The following is a 22603-nucleotide window of genomic DNA, read 5'->3' on the forward strand; positions in this document are numbered from 1 at the left end:
TGTCACACTCTTACACATGAGTATCGTGATGTCATAATTTATTAAAACTATTTTCTATTGTGCAATTCAGGTCATATGGTGTGTATTTGTGTTTTGAGCGATATACAGTACAGGCCAAAAGTTTGGACACACCTTCTCTGTCGTGCATATTTGTTTTGTTTTTTTTAGCTTTCATGACTATTTACTTCGTAAATTCTCACTGAAGGTCATAAAACGATGAATGAACATGTGTGGAATTATGCACTTAGCAAAAAGGTGATATAAATAAAAACATGTATAATATTCTAGTGCAGGGGTCCCCAACCTTTTTTGCACCACGGACCGGTGTTATGGCACCGGGGACGACCCAGGACACGCTGGAGAGACTATGTCTCTCGGCTGGCCTGGGAACGCCTTGGGATCCCGCCGGAGGAGCTGGTTGAAGTGGCTGGGGAGAGGGAAGTCTGGGCTTCCCTGTTAAAGCTGCTGCCCCCACGACCCGACCCCGGAACAAGCGGAAGATAATGGATGGATGGATGGATGGACCGGTGTTATTTGGGTCTTTTTTTCACCTACCGGTGTTCTGACAAATTTTGCAACCCTTAAAAAATTGCAACAATGCGGTTCTGCACCTGCGCATAACGTTAAACACAGCCGCAAAATGCGCAAATGCAGCGATTCCAAAGTAAACACTACAAACTTTCTTGAAAGAAAGGAATATTAACTTACGTTTGATCATGGAAGGACTTGTAGAAAAGTTCTCCTCAGATACATCCTGCCATGTTAGCTGCACACAACAACTGCACACCGCTCTCACCATGAACGACTTTGTCTTGTCGTTAAGCATTAATTAAGAAGCCCGCTTCTCAAAGATACGATGTTGGAAATTGTAGCGAGGTTTTCAATGCTCTCGTAGCGATGTCAGGATATTCCGGAATGACTTTAATCCAGAACCTCGGTAGAGTTGTTGTCTCAAATGTACGTTAAGGGTCGCCGTGATTTGCGATCTCTACAAGCTGATAATCCTGTTGCACAGACATGCTCGAAACACTCGGTTTATTCACAAACGGGTCACGAATCCACTCCTTTGCAGTTCGTGGGTCTTCGAGGTTGTAGGCTCGTCAGGTGCCCTAACCCTAACCCTAACCCGTCCCCAGTATACCATAAAGGACGCAGAAAATATCAAATATCAAATTTTTGACATTCAGATTTCGTAATGATCACAAGTTGTTGTTTTTTTTAAATAATAACCATCCCCTCTGATTGTTCATTTTCCCAATAGTCCATAGTCGATCGATGTGCTCGTTATGTTGATTAGATCCAGTAGACTAGTTCATAATTTAGTACTTAGTTTATTCAGTCGATTCGATCCAGAAGATAGGGAATAGCTGAGGACCGATGGCAGGCCGTGTCCGCCACACTCCTTTTGTTGACTTAATCCTCGTCGCAGTTTTTGTTCCTTGCTGACTCCCGACGAACATTCATCTCAAGGTTGCGCAGCTTCGTAGTAGGTTGCATCGCCATTTCGGTTGTGGACTCATGGCCTGGGGGACTGGCGTCGCTAGGTCCTTCAGAAGGACCGTCCCAGCGATCACTGTCCCACCTGGCACAATCAGAAACTGCCAGCAGCGCACCATAAGGAAACATCCTCGATATCGTTCCTCTTCGAGTGTGGTCAGACACAGCGGCCGCCATCTACCCCAGCTATCCTCCACAATATCCAGACGTAAAAATGTTTTCCAGGCAGGCGCGTTGTCCAGGTTCTGGCAGGACAGTGGCCAATTGACCAGTCCCATGTCGTTACAAATTTGAAGAATTTTTATATCTCCAATATTTCTCCAAAACATCTCCAAAGACGTTTGTTTTCCAGTCATCTTTGCTTGTGTGGGGGCTAATTATTTCCGGGAACAAACGTGCTGCGCCCGCGGCCTAGTAATAGTTATTATCGAGGACAAGCGCACATAGATATATTTTTTACACAAACAAGATGTACTGCTAGCAGTCAAATCAATGGATTTCTATGACAACATTCTAATCTATCCTGTAGTATTATATCTAGAGTAGACAAGGATATTGGTGTGTTAAACAGGGGCACAGGGTTAATTCGGCCAGAATGCGGTCGTTATTAAATTATTATTTCTATGCGGCCCGGTAGCAAATGCGCCACGGACCGGTAGCGGGCCACGGCCCAGCAGATGGGGACCCCTGTTGTAGTGTCTTCAAAGTAGCCACCCTTTGCTCTGATTACGTTTTTGCACACTCTTGCCATTCTCTTGATGAGCTTCAAGAGGGAGTCACCTGAAACGGTTTTTGACTTCACATGTATGCCCTTATACATTTTCAGGGTTAATTAGTGGAATTTATTGCTTTATCAATGGGGTTGGGACCTTCATTTGTGTTGCATTGAATGAGGTGTGTCCAAACTTTTGATCTGTACTGTATATAATTGATGATTATATGATTAGTTTTCTAGTTTTTCCTACTTTGAATAATGCTACCTAATGGAAACCAGCTAGTTTGACAATAACCTTATCAGTAGAAATCAACCTATTTTGATATAAGAACACAGTAGATAAAACCGCAATAGAACATTTTCTTCCGCCAAAACTAGAAAAAAAGAAGGGGAAATATGTCTTTGGTGTTTGATAGTGTTAAAGCAATGTGAAAGACAATTACAAAAAGTATTTACATTTTGTAGACATCTGATAATGGAGAAAATAATGTTTAAACACAAAAAATTACACAGTTTATGAGCGAGGCCATTGTGTGGCGAACGTGATGTCCATCACGCCATGTGGATACGGCACATAAATCCTGTTCTTGCCACTCTAACACACCCTGGAAAATGAAATTCTGTGTCTTTTCACTTCATTAAACAAGATTCTCCCTGCTGGGGTGCACATTATCAAGGTGTATTGTATCCCTAAAGTCTATATGACAGGATTAAAAAAAAAAAAAAAAAGTCTTAAATAGCATTATTATGTGAATTAGAATCATATTTTGAGACAATTCGACTATATACAACAATTTGGCAAAGCACAGATGACGAGAAATTAGTCTTTTAATCTGCTGTTTAGCCACGCCTGTTATTGTAGCGCTCCAGCGTCCCCAAATAGAGGATGTATCGGCAAGGTCATGAGTTCATCTGATTTAGAATTCGGCCCATTGAGGGGGAATTATTCAGAACGAGAAAAAGGCAACGAAGAGAGTAGCAAAATGTCATTGTTTCAATCTATCTACTACAATATTTTTACAGGATAATCTTTTTATCAAAGTATTTTTTCCCCAATTGCTAAATAAATAGTATGGTCATGACAAATAATAGTCTTGTGCTAAATAAAATATAAAATATTAAAAATGCATTTATTTAGTAGCATATGGCAAAATTACTCAATAATGGTCAAAACTGTCGACTTCTTGGCACCTCCCCACGATATTTTATGCCACCGGAGTCAGTCTGGCTTTTGTCATTTCCCTGCCCTGGCTTCGGCGAGCGTAGACAAACCAGGAGGCGTGACAGCTAGCCGACATGCTAACGCGAACTGAGTGACGTCTCAAAGTCTTATTTTCGCGTTTCAAAGCGAAAAATCACACATTACTACCCCGGAACATGTCACACGGCGGTGGGGTTGTCGATTATCTTCTTTGTCCGAAGTCGGAGGAGCTCATAGCTGCCACATGGTTAACACGAATATGGCGTAAATTAATGCTTTAGTACACGGCAAAGATGTAAACAGTGGGAGACCGGCGTGCAGTTGTTGTGTGCAGCTAACAAGACAGGATGTGTCTGAGGAGAACTTTTCTACATGCCCGTCCATGATCAAACGTAAGTAAATATTCCTTTTTTGAAGAAAGTTTGTAGTGTTTACTTTGTAATCGCTGTATTCGCGGCCATTTTTACCACAAAGTTGCAATTTCTGATTGGGTCGAAAATTTGACAGAACACCGGGCACACAAAGAGGGCAGTAAGCCAAGTATCGCGCCCTCCCGGCAGGAGGGTGTGCGACAAGCCACCAGTCGTCGGCTGAATGGCATTTTCGGTGGACAGTCAGCCACAAAATGCAAGCCACCTCCATATTAAAAGGTGTGCCATTATCCCAGTATTTGATATAATACAAAACACGATGTTTACTCACTTCCTCGTAGGTCCAGTGGTCCTACAGTTGTCGTACACTTGTTTTGGCCGATCTCGGGGTGAACAGGAACTTTCAGAAACCTAAAAGGCTCACATGCCTCTCCCTGGAGCAGCTACAAAAGCCTGCAGCCGTTTTTTGTAAAGTATCTACTAGTACTATAAAGTATTTAAAAGGACTACACGGGATTTTTAGAGTCCATTTAAAATACTTTTCTCCTCCATGCATGCTCCACCAATGTCTTGATGATGAGTACACAGACCACTGAATTTTTAACTCAAAAATTCCCAAAAAGTCCTTTTTCGTACCTTCAATAAAGAAGGGTTTGCGTCAACAACTCTGGGCGAACTCACACCTGTGCACGTCTACGCACGTTCCCGCAACGGCAGCGCTATTTCAACGAACCTCCACCTAATCCCCTCTTGGCAAAAACACATTTCTAACCCACTTCAGACCTGCTACTAACTTTTTACATTTCTGGTGCTGATTTTATAGGCCAAACACTCATTGCTTTATGTACTGTACGTACAAGCATGTGCGCACCATACATGAGCTGCAGTTAAACTTCAGGTCAATGCTGGCAGTAACGAGTAAAAAAAACTCCGTATAGCCCAGGGGTGGGCAACTACTCCACAAAGGGCTGCAGTGGGTGCGGGTTTTTGTTCATACCCATCATGAGGACAGCCTTTCACCAATCTGGTTTCTTCCAAGTGCAATCAGTTGATTGCAGTCAGGTGCTTCTTGTTTCCACTGAAACCTCATTGGTTAAACTGTCTGTGTTGAATCAGCTGGAACAAAGACCCACTGCGGCCCTCAAGGACCAGTTTGCTTACCCCTTTGAGCACAGAAAAAAGTACAAATATGTCAATTTTGCAGATATTTGTACTTTATGCATTTATTTTTCTGACTACACTCCCTAAATTTGATTTGACAGATTTTGACAATCCTGTTTGTGTGTTGTTCTAGCAAGGTGAATTGTACTTCGTCTGCTGATGGTTGGAATTGTTTTGAAAATAAAACCTGAAGAGGTCTAGCATTCCAGAATGAAAGCTGTTTAGAATCCATCATCCTACAAAAGGTTAAGGTACGAAAACGTACAAATACACAACTCAGTCGTTGAGTCGATTGAGTTTTAGAGCACACGTGCAGCCTGAGTTGAAGCTCATGGAATTGAAAAGTGAGCTTAGTAGAGTAATACTACAAAGTGCTGAGTGCCAGACACACAACTCAACAGTTTAATTAAAAGCCAAAAATACCTCTGAGTACAGGACGTTCTTTTAAATCTGCTTCTCTATCTGAGCCCTACACCTGTGTCCTCGTCCTCCTTCAGAAAGCTACTGCAGAGAATCAACTTCAAAGTGTTAACAGTTTTTGTCACCCTCGTAAATAAACAGGAGCTGGCTCCGAGTGCCCATTTTATGTGCATTTTATAGCTTCAGTTTCACCTTGGCGGCTTGACGTATAAATGCCCAAAGACAAACTAGTGGTGACTTTCAGGGACACTGAGGCCTTCTCTCCTTGCATAAACCCAATCAGAAGCACTGACATACTGTACGTACTGTCATTTTCTGCCCTTCAGGGTAATAGGCGTCCAATCAATTTTGACTGGAATGTCTGTCAATGATAATTTAGCTCTGAATTTGAATGTACTGCCACTAATAGAGGTCCAATCCATTTGAATTGGAAGACATGGCAGCGAATGAACAGATCAAATGGATTTTGGACATCTATCGTCGTCAATGGCAGGCAATGAGTTAAATGAAATGCATGTTAACCAGTGGTGGAATGTAACAAAGTAAAACTACTTCGTTTTTGTACTTAAGTACATTTTTGTGTATCTGTACTTTACTTGAGTACAAAAATGAAGTGGTACTTTTACTTTTGTAGCAGGTATCCATACTTTTTATTCCACTACTTTTCAAATTGTCGCCTGCGTTACATGTTTCTTTTGTTTGTTTTCTTTTTTTCTCTCATTGCTGATAGTTAATAAATGATAGTTTTCATGCCTTCGGCGCAATCCATAAACCCCATGCAACTATACCGTAACGGAAAACTAGAGGCAGCAACACGAGTGCTAGCAAGATTACAGGCAGAGGCGTCGCATCCTATTAGGCAAACCAGGCAATTGCCTAGGGCCCCCAGCCAGTAGGGGCCCCCAGAGCGCCAACAGATTTAGCACACGCAGCTTTACTGCACTGTCACACTTGTCGCTGCCAGTGAAAGCATTGTGTCTGAGTTCCCTGAAGGGGCCCCTTCACTCGCTCTACACTACCCCCACCCCCTCCCTCACCTGACTCAGAGTGAGAGTGAGCGGCAATTTGGCTTTTTTTTAATTGGCGTATATCCAAAATGAAGAGAAGTTATCCTTCTGGAAGCGACAAAAGAAAAAAAAAAAAAAGAAAAAAAAGAGAAAAGGAAGCAAGATAGTGGTGAGTGTACTATGTTACTGTAGTTTTATGTCCTAATGTAGTAGAAGCCGGGCACTTTGAGTGTCCTAAAACGCGCTCTATGAGACCGAGGCGTTATCATACTTTTATTAAATATGCTATTGCTCCAAGAACAACTGTCCCCCTTACTTGCACACACTCGAAGGGCCCCATGTTGATTGTTGCCTGGGGTCCTCGGGGACCCTTGCTACGCCTCTGATTACAGGTAGTCCCCGGATGGACCCGACTTACGCGATTTCGATTTTACGACGCCTGAATCTCATCATTTTCTTTTTTTTTTTTTTTTTTTTAATGTTGACTTTTGTTTTGTGATGCATGTTTGTTTGTTTGTTTGTTTTTTGGCGCATAGAATAAAGCAAGTTGTACTTCTGCATGCGAGAGCATTTACACACCCACCCACCTCACACACGGCAGTGACGGCACAAGCAAACATGAGGAAGCAGCCGAGGGAAAAGGTGGCAGCCTGTGCGCACATTTGTTGCTTGTGAAGCATCCAAAGGCAACAGCTGTATATAACCCCTTTTGTACTGTTTATTGTGCGTTTAAATTGTGGTCAAATACTTGGGGCGAGTTTATGTGATTCTTTTTGATGATGTGCAGATGCTAATTGATACATGCTAATCGTTGGTTATTGCTCTATCAGCAGCTACTTGTAAACACAAATTTGAATAGCGTACCGCACGAATGCTATTTTTAGACCGTGACCTCGCCATCGTAACGTGGAAGTGGGACATTTTCGACACACCCTCGCATACAAACCATGTTATTTCTGCTTATTTTCTCCGGTAATCTCCTCCAAAAAAAGAACATGCCAAACAAACCCTGCTGCTATGGAACTTGTAGAAACGACTCTAGACATTACGACATATGACGGATGTTACCTTCATACGTTTCCCGAAACCAAAAACTCAGCGAAAAAAATGTGAAGAATAGATCACCTTGCGCGGACGTCCAAAAGACCAGTTTAACGCCAGCAAGATGAAGCCATTCACATTTCATATGCAGTAAAACATTTTCTTGGGGGCCATGGTCCTTCAGGAGACTAAGAGGTAAGCCGTTTTGAGATTTTTACTTATGTTTTAGCGTGGTGTTTTGCTGTGCTGCTTCTGTCCGACAATCAATGACCTGAAAAAAAATAAAATGGTATCTGACTGCCACTGTTACCTTTTCTGTTGTAAAAAAAAACAACTTTAGTGAGGGGGAAGTGTGAATAAATGACAGAATTAAGATTTGTTATTAATGAAAAAATTAAAAGTGTTTGTTGGCTGTCACCGAATAGCATTTGCGATCGCTACAAAAAAATAGCAATGTAAATTGCCCCCAAGAACTGTCAGAGACATAAGACAACCATAGGATATCATATATAAGAAAGACAGGGCATATGGTGGTAAAGGATAGATTTTTTAAACAGAATGTCATTGTCAGTTTCGTAAGGCAATGCACACAAGAAAAAGGTGTCGGTAAACAAGCTAACTCTGGATGAGGTCGTCTCGGCTCTTTTTCCCGTCTTTTTCACCCCTCAACACTTAAGCCCTCTCTTTAACTAAGTACTACTCAAATAGTGGGGCGGGCCCCCCAAGAGGGGCACAGAGCGATGCTGGGGGTGGCGCATGTGACCTTGGGGAACATAGTTTTTTGCCGTACTACAATAAAGTGTTATTGCACATCCACTCAGTGGGTGGCAGTGCCGCTATCATTTTCAGCGTGTGCGCAATATTTTTGAACCAAACAAGAGCACACAGACAAGAGCACTGGAGATATTAAAAGCAAAGACAAGGAAATATGACAAAGTGTATGTAGCATTTGGCTTTATGCTTTGACTTTTAGTACAGTGGGAGACGAGGAAAGACTGGTCTATTTACTTTGTCAAAAAATGTTCGCAGTGGACAGCAGGAATTATTTTTTCTCTGCAAAAACGTGCCGAATATTGCCAACAATCCTCCGGCTTTGTCAGTGTTACATCATAAACCAGCGAGCACTGTCATATAATCATATATAAGGTGGCATACCAAGTTGCTCAGTGCAAAATAACTCCACAACATAGGAAAGGAGCTTTTACTGCCAGCAGCAAAAATAAACTGTCCCTCTGTCCAATGGCACTGTCGTTTTTGTTCTGTTAATTTTTGTTTTTTCGGTCTAATTGTTTGGTATATTGTCCTCGTGAGTTAATGTTGCTAATCAATTTGAATTTATTACGGTATTATTTCTTGATTTTATTAAATTGTATTTTTCAGTATCAAACGGTGAAAAAATCTTGAGTGTATTTTTACAGTAGGGTTGAGTTTTTATCTTTTTTTTTTTTTTTTTTAAACTTTATTGTAAGCTGATCTATATTACTTTTTTCTTTAATATTAAAGAGAACACAATGTTATGCAGAGGAGTATTTTATATACAAATAATACTACAGTATATTTACAGTGGCGGCAGAGAGTTGGGGGGTCGCGGAACCTTTATGTCTTCCTGGGAGGGGGGGGGCATAACAGAAAATAATTGAGAAGCACTGCTTTAACTGAACATTTGTATGTTCTTCCACATCTTTACCAGTGAATTTGGCACCAGGGACATCATTTTCGGACAGTATTGGTAGGTTTAGCTCAGTAAACATCTCGTTCGTACACTATTTCCACTCATTTACTATTGGGGACAAATGGAAAGTTGACCCGCCTAGCCACAATTGCTAACGTCATGAATATTAATAAAGATTAATGAGCAAAACTGACGTGTTGCTTGCGGAACGCCATTGATTTTATTGGAAGATGAGACTGATTTGATTTAATTTCATTTTATTTTATTTTCACTCTGCAAGTGTTGATGTCATAAGCAGCTGAAGAAAGTCAGCAAACCACACAGATGTCTGACATCGTCACTTCGGAGCTTAGCTCACTGTCTAGCTGGGACTTAGCTAGCCAGCGTAGGAACGGAACTCGTTCGTAAACCGGATACTACCTGTAGTTAGGTGAATAAGGTATTGACCAATAAAAACCCCTACACTCTTGTACACTAGGTGGCGGTACGCACCTGATAGTTGCTTGCAATCTGCTATTAAGCTAAATTTGGGAGTTTTTGCGCTTGTTAAGCTTTGGTTTACAGTGCAGTCAATTTTATTGCTTGTTTTTTCCATTCTGCAGTGTTTTAAATAAAACTGAGCAGTTAATGATTTTTCTGGTTCTTTCTTTGATTACTGACTCAGATCTCTATATGTATGCATGAATGTCTGTATTTATATTTTTGCATCGGGAAAAAATACTTTTACTTTTTAAAATTTTAAAGCAAATACTTTGGTACTTTTATTTGAGTATTTTTTCCTTAGATACTTGTTTAATTATGTCATTATTATTATTATTATTTTTAACTAAAAAAAAGTGAGTACTTCATCCACCACTGATGTTAAACTTTCCATGTAATTCAACTGTCTACTCCATGACGCCAGTGTTGCTCAAGGGATTGTTGAAGGATACAGTAAGCCTTCCTCCTCCCCTCTCATCCTTTTGCTCCCTCCTTAACCAGACTTTCTAAAAACGAAAGCCCAAATGATTTCTGCTGCTCCACCTTAAAAAAACACGAGCATTATTTGACTAATAAGTCCAACTTTGAAATACAAGGAATACGTCAATCAGGGGTACATTTCTTCAAGTTTAAGACGCACAATCCATGTGTCTGTAACGCACCTTGCTCCTGCTGTCATGTGTGCGCTGCTGCCGGTGTGGACGTGTCTGCTGCTCGGTTTCTTACCCCTGGAGACACAAACCCGGGCAGTGTTGAGTATTCAGAACCTCCAGGGTACCAGACACAGGTAAGACATCTCAGCTCAAATTACCTTTGCTAAACTTAACGGGCATAATTAAACAAGCAGATGCGCAAATGCTTCTTTTTTTGTTTGTTTGTAGGTTTTTTGGTAAATTGTGCACCTGTAAAGTGGCCCAAGAAAATTATGTGGCCTTGATATTTCGAGTAGATGACGTAAACTTTACCTGGAATGTTTACAAATTAAGGCATATCAAGTTAATACACCAAAAATGGGTTCGCCTAATTGTGCATTTTTCAACTGTAAGGTACAATTTATTTTTGTATGTTTTTGTTTCTCGTTGTTCCATGTAGATAAACTAAGACAAGATTGGTATATTACAAAAAATAATTGCCTTAAATCTTATAATAGTACAGTACTTACTTCACTTCAGTTGTACCTACTGCATGTTTTTATATGCGTTTAAAATCAGGCATCCACCTGGAGGCTTGATTCAGAGAAGGTCAACTTTGCACTTTTAAGTTAAACTCAGTTTTTTTGTTTTCTAGCTCTTAATCTTTTGTCTTATTATGTAGATAACTTAAAATCATTGTGTTATGTGAAAGAGGAAATGTTTAAAAATGTAGCTATCATTTACTGAATGATATAATGATATATATATACTGGATGATATACTGAGAATAAAATTTTATAAGATTTATGGTTAAAGGTAATATACTTAAAATTATAATAATAATAATGAACAGCTTAAATCCAGAGAAACGCAGCAGTCTGGCCATTTTTTCCCCAATGAATACTCAATTAAAAAAAGACCAATGTTTTTTTTTTTTCACGAACAAAAAAATATTAAATTACCAAGTAACAAAAAAACAAAACAAAAAAAACTGTTTAAAAACAAACGCAAACAAGACAATGTAAAATAAATAATTTTTGCAAAAAAGTGTACATACTGTCATATCCATGTTGGTGAATTTAGACGGGTATATCTCTTTCAAATTAAAAAAAAATAAAAAACCATGCATGTGGGCTCTGCTTGCCCACATTCTATGACACTACAGTGCTTTCATGGCTTTATGGGAGTCCGTAGTACTGTATAGTATCTGAAATTCAATCATACCTTAAACCAAAGACCAAAAAAAAAAAAAAAAAAAAAAAAAGAAAACCAACGACCAAAATCAGTCACGAGTCAGGGTATTTATCTGTATTTTGCAAATATACCGGTACATTGTTTTAATTTTACCATATACAGTGTTGGCCAAAAGTATTGGCCTTCCTGCATTTCTGTCAGATAATGCTCAATTTCTCCCGGAAAATGATTGCAATTACAAATGCTTCGGTAGTAATATCTTCATATATTTTGCTTGCAATGAAAACACAAAAAAGAGAATGGAAAAAAAAAAAAAAAAATCATTATCATTTTTACACAAAAATCCAAAAATGGGCCAGACAAAAGTATTGGCACTATTCAAAAAACCATGTGATACTTCTCTAATTTGTGTAATTAACAGCACCTGTTACTTGCCTGTGGCACATAACAGTTGGTTGCAATCACTAAATCACACTTGCAGCCAGTTAAAATGGAATAAAGTTGACTCAACCTCTGCCCTGTGTCCTTGTGCATACCACATTGAGCATGGAGAAAAGAAGGAAGACCAAAGAACTGTCTGAGGACTTGAAAAGCAAAATTGTGAGGAAGCATGGGCAATCTCAAGTCCATCTCCAAAAACCTGAATGTTCCTGTGTCTACCATGCGCGGTAACATCAATATGTGTAAAGCCCATGGCACTGAGGCTAACCTCCCTAGATGTGGACTGAAAAGAAAAATTGATGAGAGATTTCAGCAAAAGATTGTGCAGATGGTGGATAAACAACCTCGACTAACATCCAAACAATTTCAAGCTGTGCGTCAGTCCGAGGGTACAACAGTGTCAACCGGTTCTATAAGTCGGCATCTGAATGAAAAAAAAGACTCTATGGTAGGATACCCAGGAAGACCCAACTTCTGACCCAGAGACATAAAAAAGCCAGGCTGGAGTCTGCCCCAAAACCTACCTGAGAGAGCCAAAAACGTTTTGGAAGAATGTTCTCTGGTCAGATAAGACAAAAGTAGAGCTTTTTGGGAAAAGGCATCAACAAAGAGTTTGCAGGGAAAAAAACGAGGCCTTCAAAAATGAAAAGAACACGGTCCCCACAGTCAAACATGGCAGAGGGTCCCTGATGTTTTGGGGTTGCTTTCCTGCCTCTGGCACTGGACTGATTGACCGTGTGCATGGCATTATGAAGTCTGAAGACTACCAACACATTTTGCAGCATAATTTAGGGTCCAGTGTGAGTAAGCTTGGTCTCCCTCAGAGGTCATGGGTCTTCCACCAGGACAATGACCCAAAACACACTTCAAAAGGCACTAGAAAATGGTTTTGGAGAAAGCACTGGAGACTTCTAAAGTGGCCAGCAATGAGTCCAGACCTGAATCCCATAGAACACCTGTGGATCTGAAAATGGCAGTTTGGAGAAGACACCCTTCAAATCTCAGAGACCTGGAGCAGTTGGCCAAAGAAGGAATGGTCTAAAATTCCAGCAGTGCATTGTAAGAAACTCATTGATGGATACGGGAAGCGGTTGTTCAGTTATTTTTTCTAAAGGTTGTGCCACCAAGTATTAGGCTTAGGGTGCCAATACTTTTGTCCAGCCCATTTTTGGAGTTTTGTGAAAATGATAATGATTTAATTTTTTCCCCGTTGTCTTTTGTGTTTTTTCATTGCAAGCAAAATAAATGAAGATACTGCCAAAGAATTTGTAATTGCAATCATTTTCTGGGAGAAATTGAGCATTATCTGACAGAATTGCAGGGGTTCCGATACCTTTGGCCAGCACTAAACACATTTTGGGGGGACAGTCAGTGTCAATAAAGATGACCGCCCGGATCTAATCAACAGGTTTCATGCCAAACAAGGTTCTCAAGCATTGTAGTAGAGCACAACAAAGTCGTGAGATTGAGGAATGAGTTCATTCCTCTCGGCGGCCTAGAGGTGAGATGGAGGTGAGGGTGATTTAGCAGACACATGTGCGTAGCGGGGGGCCGTCTTGTGGTTAAAAGCCCACCCGCCAAGATGAGGTCGACCATGATTTGTTTTTATGTGAATGTCATCAATAAGCAATAATGTAACTTCGTTGAAAAGGAGCATATTTATGCCTGTTAAAAAAATCTGTTTCTAGTTTATTTTTGACAGATGCACAGCGAGATCTTGTTCTTGTACTATTATGTAAGAAGGAAAAAAACGAGCTTCATAAAAGTTTGCACAGCAGGGGGCTGCTGAAAATCAGCGACTGGTGGGAAAGTACAAAATGGAAGAGAGCGTGACGGATTTAACATAATACTGTCACTGGCAACAAGTACCGTTAAAGGCAGAAAAGGAAATCTTAATGTGGACATACCTTTTGTAATTAAGGGCTTTGACGGAGGAAATAAACGGTGCTGTTTCTTGGAAGAGGAGTTACATTTCTGGTGAATGATTGCTGCAAGCACTACCAGTTCAAATAGATTGGACGTCTATCGCCGTCAATTAGTTCATTAATTTTCAGCAGCAATTGATTTGAGTCTCACAGTGTTAATCCCAGTCACCACTCTAAAATCCAGAGAGGGGCCATAAATGGGAAGGAGAAAAAAAACATTTAAAGGGTATTGTTATGGCAAGACAGCAGGGAGGTGAGAAGAAAAGTACTTCGAAGTCCTTCTTCAAAGTGTAAGAGCTGCTGTTAACACTCTACTTACTGTTTTGTTTTTTTCATAAGCCCCTTCTTGCACAAAATTCTAATTCCATTGGCGATAATAGACGTCCAATCATGTGGCTCTTTTCATCCTTATTCTGTGAATTTAGCGTAGGTTTGCATAGGGACAGTAGGGACATAACACTACCAACTATGAGTTCAGTTAAATACATCATTTAGATCAGTGGTCTCAAACCGGTCCTCAAAGGGCCGCAGGGGGTACTGGATTTCATTCCAACCAAACGAGACAAATACCTTTTCACCAATCTGGTTTCTTACAAGTGTAATCAGTTGATTGCAATCAGGTGCTGCTTATGTTAGTAGAAACCTCATTGGTTGAACTGTTTGTGCTGGATCTGTTGGAACAAAAACCAGGACCCACTGCGGCCCTTTGTGGAGTCGGTTTGAGACCGCTGAAATTTTAGATTGTCTTCCCATATACTTGACCCTACCATTATTGGGTGAATTATTTTCATTGTGTTCAGACTTATATTTATCCCCTTTTCACTTGCTGAATGTACCGGTACATTTTTTCCCCCCCTCAAATGCACATTTGATTGGCTGATGACTTGACTCCCCCCCCCCCACACACACACACACACACAGCCCCGACAGAATTATATTTTGATGACATGCCACCTCCTTCGCCCCCTTCGAAGAGGAGGGGTATTAGAAGTTTTTTTTTAAGCCAGCAGCAGCAGCAGCAGCAGCCACTGTAAATAATGTAAAAAGACGTCAATGTTGTGGAGTTGGGGAACACACCTGTTATTTTACTACTGAAAGTCTGACCTGCATCAGAGTGAGCATAACATTAAACTGTGTGAACCTGCATAACTCGAGTAGGAAGCTGCTTACAAGTTTCCTCCTGTGAGTGTTTTCTACTGTTAACGTTAATTAAACCGTGAGAAATGTAGTGAACTCTGCTAGAAACTAGAGAACCAGAAAAACATGAGCAAGCTGCTTAGAGAGTCTTTGTTTCACAGGAAAGTGCTGACAGTCAGAATAACACATCCCGATGCTATTCTTCTTGTAAACGGCGATGTTGTGATTTTACACTTTTGAAACCAGATACCTATTAATGTATTTATTTATTAATTAAAATGGATTTATTTATTTTCTACATTATTTATTTGAAAATATTTCTATTTGCAGCCTATGCATTTTTTTCCAAATAATCTTAATCGAGGTAAAAAATTTAATTAATACCGATTTAGATTTTATCCATAATTGCTCAACCCACTGATGCACTTTAGAGATGAAAAAAAGGGAGAGCAAGATGAAAGCGTTAACTAAAGAAACGTGTTTCTCTTGTGGTGAAGGACAATGTAGGCTAACATGTACAGTTGTGGTCACAAGTTTACATACACTTGTGAAAAACATAATGTCATGGCTCTCTTGAGTTTCCAGTTATTTCTACAACTCTGATTTTTCTCCGATAGAGTGATTGGAACAGATACTTCTTTGTCACAAAAAACATTCATGAAGTTTGGTTCTTTTATGACTTTATTATGGGTTAACAGAAAAAGTGATCAAATCTGCTGGGTCAAAAATATACATACAGCAACACTGTATTGCAATTAGCAATTTCTTGTGAGTGATTATTGACTTGAACAATCATTGACTTGAACAAGTCAGGAAAGTCACTTGGAGCCATTTCAAAGCAGTTGCAGGTCCCAAGAGCAACAGTGCAAACAATTGTTTGTAAGTATAAAGTGCATGGCACTGTTTTGTCATTGCCACGATCAGGAAGAAATCGCAAGCTATCACCTGCTGCTGAGAGAAAATTGGTCAGGAGGGTGAAGATTCAACCGAGAATCACCAAAAAGCAGATCTGCCAAGAATTAGAAGCTGCTGGAACACAGGTGTCAGTGTCCACAGACAAGCGTGTTTTGCATCTCCATGGACTGAGAGGCTGCCGTGCAAGAAGGAAGCCCTTGCTCCAAAAGCAGCACCTTAAGGCTCAACTGAAGTTTGCTGCTGATCACATGGACAAAGATAAGACCTCCTGGAGGAAAGTTCTGTGGTCAGACGAAACAAAAATCGAGCTGTTTGGCCACAATGCCCAGCAATATGTTTGGAGGAGAAAAGGTCAGGCCTTTAACCCCAAGTACACCATGCCTACCGTCAAGCACGGTGGTGGTAGTATTATGCTGTGGGGCTGTTTTGCTGCCAGTGGAACTGGTGCTTTACAGAGAGTAAATGGGATAATGAAGAAGGAGGATTACCTTCAAATTCTTAAGATAACCTAACATCATCAGCCAGAAGATTGGGTCTTGGGCGCAGTTGGGTGTTCCAACAGGACAATGACCCCAAACACACATCAAAAGTGGTAATGGAATGGCTAAATCAGGCTAGAATTAAGGTTTTCGAATGGCCTTCCCAAAGTCCTGACTTAAACCCCAATGAGAACTTGTGGACAATGCTGAAGAAACAAGTCCATGTCAGAAAGCCATCAAATTTAACTGAACTGCACCAATTCTGTCAAGAGGAGTGGTCAAAGATTCAACCAGAAGCTTGCCAGAAGATTGTGGATGGCTACCAAAAGCGCCTAATTGAAGTGAAAATGGCCAAGGGACATGTTACCAAATATTAGCGCTGCTGTGTGTATATTTTTGACCCAGCAGATTTGATCACTTTTTTCTGTTCACCCATAATAAAGTCATAAAAGACCCAAACTTCATGAATGTTTTTTGTGACAAAGAAGTATCTGTTCCAATCACTCTATCAGAGAAAAATCAGAGTTGTAGAAATAACTGGAAACTCAAGAGAGCCATGACATTATGTTCTTCACAAGTGTATGTAAACTTTTGACCACAACTGTAGTTCCATGTACAGGTTAAGTAGTACACCTGCCCGCCCACATTAAAAAAAAAAAAAAAAAAAATCCTTTATATGAAACAAGTGGTAATTCCCCTATTTAAAAAAGTGACGTTCTCTTAAGACAAATGGTTTTTTTTGTGCATTTTTGGATAGTTAAGAGATTATTAACAAGTTTGTATTTATTGTGTATGTTAATACAATTTAAATTTAGCAATAAAATCCAGAGATTTATTCTGGAAGTTTTCAAAATGTTTCTGTAGTAGTTTTTGAAAACAAGTTTAAATCAAACTGTGTATCACCTGAACAATACACATGAGTTAGCAGAAGTTAATACATATTTATTTTGCATTGATCATTTTGTCTCTAAATTAATTATGTTCATTTTCGTGAGAAATAGCCCTGAACCCCGTTCACCCAATCTGTTTGGTCTTATTATTGTCTCGTCCCCAGCAAAAAGTGTACATGCAGGTAATGCTGTTATATCATCCCTACCAATGTTGAGACCAAACCTACACCCTTGGTTAATCCATTTCGCTGCGAGCCCTCCCACTTCAAATGGATTGGACATCTATCACCGTCAATGGCGGTCAATGAGCTAATTATAGTTCCCCCCGCCCCCCCCCCAACTTTCAACATATATATTGGTTGTCGTATTCAGGACCCCTAAAATGTATTCTTGTGTGCCTTCCAGGTTATCCAAACGAATGATGTCTTCCTTCTTTGCAACAGTTACATCCGATTACTCCGTCGCCATCACACTGGCTGAGAGCCGTTTAATCTGGCGGATCATTATGAAGGAAGAGCCCCGACCAAGGTGGTCTGAAATGGAGTGGAAAGCACGGACTGGCAAGCGGGGTCAATCCCGAGGACGTCGCCACACCAACAGACGAAGGGCCAAAGCGCAATTAATGAGGGCAGGCTGTGTTCTGGGCACCTGCCAGGTGCAAAACCTTAGCCATCGCCTCTACCAGCTGATTGGACGCAGCGGCAGGGAAGACTCCTCCCCCGTCAATCCTCGCAGTCCTCACAGTTATGGCTGAGATTTGGAAGTGGCAGTTGAGGATTTTTAGAACTCTACCCCATATTTGACCTTTTCTAACCAAACCTTTGAACATTTTGTTCAAATTTTCAGTATACCTTTTAGGGTCATCTTGAAAATTCAAACACAAAAAGACCTTAACTTCATCTCATCTCATCTCTTATTTATGTATTATTTCTTGTATTAATATAGACAAGTTTTCTTTAAAAAGACTTCATTAAAACATATACCGTATTTTTTGGACTACAAGTCGCACCTGAGTATAAGTCACACCAGCCATAAAATGCCCAATGAAGAGGGAAAAAGAAACATAAGTCGGACCAGAGTATAAGTCTCATTTTCGGGGGAAATTTACTTGATGAAGTCCAACACATAGAATAGATACAGTGTATCACAAAAGTGAGTACACCCCTCGCATTTCTGCAGATACTTAAGTATATCTTTTCATCGGACAACACTGACAAAATGAATCTTTGACACAATGAAAAGTAGTCTGTGTGCAGCTTATTTAATAGAGTTGATTTATTTTCCCTCAAAATAACTCAAAATATAGCTGTTAATATCTAAACCCCTGGCAACAAAAGTGAGTGCACCCCTTAGAAACTATGTACATCCCTAAATGTCCAAATTGAGTACTGCTTGTCATTTTCCCTCCAAAATATCATGACTCGTTACAGGAGTGCTGTCAGCATTGTTGCAGAGATTGAAGAGGTGGTGGGTCAGCCTGTTAGTGCTCAGACCATACGCTGCACTCTACATCAAATTGGTGTGCATGGCTGTCACCCCAGGAGGAAGCCTCTTTTGACGGTAAACAAGTAAGCCCGCAAACAGTTTGCTGAAGACATGTCAACAAACCACATGGATTACTGGAACCATGTCCTATGGTCTGATGAGACGGGCGGGCTTTCTTGTTATATACTTCAATATCTGCAGAAATGCGAGGGGTGTACTCACTTTTGTGATACACTGTATGTCATCTTGAAAGGCAATTTAAAATAAAAATACAATAGAGAACAACATGCTGAATAAGTGTACAGTATGATAATGTTACACGAAGCATGAACAACAAAATGCGAATGTGGCCTGTATGTTACCGTAATATAGCTATTAAGAGTTATTCAGATAACTATAGCATAAAGGACATGCTAACAAGTTTACCAAACCATCAGTGTCACTCCAAAACACCAAAATAACATGTGAAATGATATAATAATGTGTTAATAATTTCACACATAAGTCATTCCTGAGTATAAGTCACACCCCCAGCCAAACTATGAAAAAAAACTGCAACTTATAGTCTGAGAAATACGGTAAATTCTAATTGTTTTTATTTACATTATTAAATACATACTGTCTTGGTCATTTTTTAAATGCAATTTCACAGACATTTAACCTGTTTTATTCTACTTATTCCAGAAAAAAAGAGGGAACTACTATTTATTTTATGTTAATGGTTTTAATTGTAAATAATGAAATAATATATCACGCAATAACATGATATTTTATTAGGTAGACCTACAGTATATCAATGAATACAAGAGTTGTGTTAACATATGCCTTTACAATAAAATAGAAGTGATATTAGCAGAGGACAGTCCTCTGCCTGGGTTACAAACAATCCTGATTAGATCTTGCTGACTCCCCCCCCAAAAAAGTTGCCCGACAGTGGTATTTTAGGTTGCATTAAGGTGCATTTGACCTTGCAAATAAAGAAAAAACTTCTTTGTATGTATGTATTTTGTTCTTCGTATCCAATCTTTCTCTCTGGGTTAATTCTCGACCAATGTGACAACTCAATAAATGGGATCAGAAGTTGTTTTTTTTTTATGCTTTGCTGAGATCAGACATTGTCCTTAGATTTTTCTGATGTACCCAATGTTGTGCCTCAGGACAATTCCAGTGAACTAAAAGCTTTTTGACGAGCTGACCACAAATAAACAGAAACATTAGATAACCAGCCAAAAGATCCACCCACGCAGTTTAAACCAATAAGGGTAGGAGGTTTTAAAAGGATGCTAGAACTCATTAAACCAAGTAATTCAGTCAGGCCGAATTTGACGGAATGAATTTTCATGGCTTGTGTGCCTTTGATCTGTTTGATCCAAGTGTGGAGGACTTTTTGTGTTATTTGAGGTGAACAATTACAACACAGGCACGGAATTGGTCTTCGCCTGGAGCCTAACTGTATTTAATATTGCAAATACAGTATACGTTACTGAAACATCAATTTCATTTCATGAAATGTTAACTCTGAAAATGTTTATTTGTAAGTGCAAACATTGTGTAATAAAACTCCACCCTAACCTGTACCACAGTTTCTACATCTTGTTAGAGATACAATGTTACAAAACAGAGAAAAACTACACAAAGACATGCACAAAATTCACATGTACTTTGCCCATTATACGTACAAGAAACATCCAGTTGAAAACGCACGTTAATAATAGAAATAACCAACCATAAACACATGCATACACATCAATATAGTCACTCACACACTGACCTAACCACACAAACAAAGTCATTCATTGGCCTCCCGTCCTACGAAAATGTGACGACTTCGGCTGAATGTCATCTGTGTCATTGATCTCTGCTCTGAGACAACAAACAAGACCGGGTGAGCGACTGCTGGCAACATGCCTGATCTACATTATACTTTAAATGACCTACTCTATACATGACCACAAGTAAACAGAAGATGTCAAACTCTCTGCCCCTTGATACAGAGGAGCACAAAACGAAAGTCTTTTAAAACAAATAATGAAGTCATTTTCATTAACCCCTTAGCTGCCATTGACAGTGCTAGAAGTCCAATCCATTAAACACGAGCAATATAGCCAGGCATTGCTCGGGTTTGTGTGAATGGCAGATAAAACATACTTTCCTTAGAGATGCAACTGTAATGTAGTAATAGTAAAAGGACACCATAAAGGGGTTAGTGAATAAGCAATTGCATTTCCATGACTGTGTACAGTATTGTGGCGAGCGACGTGAAGAAGAATGAGAGACAGTTTATGTGTTTCACACTTCTGCTGCTCCTGTCCCCCATACACCGCATGACCGCAAGAGACAGCAACTTTACTAAACAGAAAACACCAGAACATAACAACGGCAACCATCACTCCGTGTCATGGTTGCCACAACTACCCATGAAGCATTGCGGGCGTAACACATAATGAATAACAGTTCCTACAGCATGAATATACAGCCGAAATGAATTCCTTAATAATATTCCGGAAAATTGTACATTTATTTGAAATCCAGCATCTTGTTGCAGAGTACTCTCAGCCACAATGTATCGTCGCAGTTGACGGTGCTATCGCCTCCACAATCAGGGATTTTCTATACTAATTTTGGTAGTTTTGAATTAATTTTCCGCACTAAATGGAGGCGCACAGAGATCAAACCCATCTAAGAACACTCCCAGAAACAAAGTACAACTGTCCGCCCAGCCGTTTTGGAGTCCAAAGGTTTTCTGTAACTCTTCACAAGCTTTTCACACACTGTTGCTGGTATTTTGGCCCATTCCTCCATGCAGATCTCTTCTAGAGCAATGATGTTTTGGGGCTGTCGTTGGGCAACATGGACTTTCAACTCCCTCCACAGATATTCTATGGGGTTGAGATCTGGAGACTGGCTAGGCCACTCCAGGGCCTTGAAATGCTTCTTACGAAGCCATTGTCCAGGACCATTGTCATGCTGAAAGACCCAGCCACGTCTCATCTTCATTGCCCTTGCTGATGGAAGGAGATTTTCACTTAAAATCTCTCGATACATGGCCCCAGTCATTCTTTCCTTTACACAGATCAGTCGTCCTGGTCCCTTTGCAGAAAAACAGCCTCAAATCATTATGTTTCCACCTCCATGCTTCACAGTGGGTATGGTGTTCTTCGGATGCAATTCAGTATTCTTTCTCCTCCAAACACAAGAACCTGTGTTTCTACCAAAAAGTTCTATTTTGGTTTCATCTGACCATAACACATTCTCCCAGTCCTCTTCTGGATCATCCAAATGCTCTCTAGCGAACCGCAGACGGGCCTGGACGTGTACTGGCTTCAGCAGCAGGGGGACACGTCTGGCAGTGAAGGATTTGAGTCCCTGGCGGCGCATTGTGTTACTGATAGTAGCCTTGCATGGAGCCCCAGATGGAGGGAGATTATCAATGGTCTTCTATGTCTTCCATTTTCTAATAATTGCTCCCACATTTGATTTCTTTACACCAAGTGTTTTACCTATTGCAGTGTCTTCCCAGCCTGGTGCAGCAATTTTGTCTCTGGTGTCCTTCGACAGCTCTTTGGTCTTGGCCATAGTGGCGTTTGGAGTGTGACTGACTGAGGTTATGGACAGGTGTCTTTTATACCGATAATGAGTTAAAACAGGTGCCATTACCACAGGTAACGAGTGGAGCCTCGTTAGACCTCGTTAGAAGTTAGACCTCTTTGACAGCCAGAAATCTTGCTTGTTTGTAGGTGACCAAATACTTATTTTCCACTCTAATTTGGAAATAAATTCTTTAAAAATCAAACAACGTGATTTTTTATTTTTTTTTCTCCACATTCTGTCTTTCATGGTTGAGATTTACCCATGTTGACAATTACAAGCCTCTCTAATCTTTTCAAGTAGGAGAACTTGCACAATTGGTGGTTGACTAAACACTTATTTGCCCCACTGT

At 40.1% G+C, this 22603-nt stretch overlaps 1 protein-coding gene across 1 annotated transcript; it reads left to right on the forward strand.

The window, feature by feature from the left end:
* The first annotated feature begins 10104 nt into the window (after positions 1–10104).
* Positions 10105–20223, forward strand: adm2b (adrenomedullin 2b). The gene is made up of 2 exons (XM_057837201.1): positions 10105–10352; positions 17584–20223. Exons 1-2 carry the CDS (start codon positions 10243–10245, stop codon positions 17930–17932), a joined length of 459 nt encoding a protein of 152 aa, XP_057693184.1. The 5' UTR covers positions 10105–10242; the 3' UTR covers positions 17933–20223.
* Positions 20224–22603: the final 2380 nt, after the last annotated feature.

The sequence above is a fragment of the Corythoichthys intestinalis genome, chromosome 5 (assembly GCF_030265065.1).
Source record: "Corythoichthys intestinalis isolate RoL2023-P3 chromosome 5, ASM3026506v1, whole genome shotgun sequence".
NCBI lineage: Eukaryota > Metazoa > Chordata > Actinopteri > Syngnathiformes > Syngnathidae > Corythoichthys > Corythoichthys intestinalis.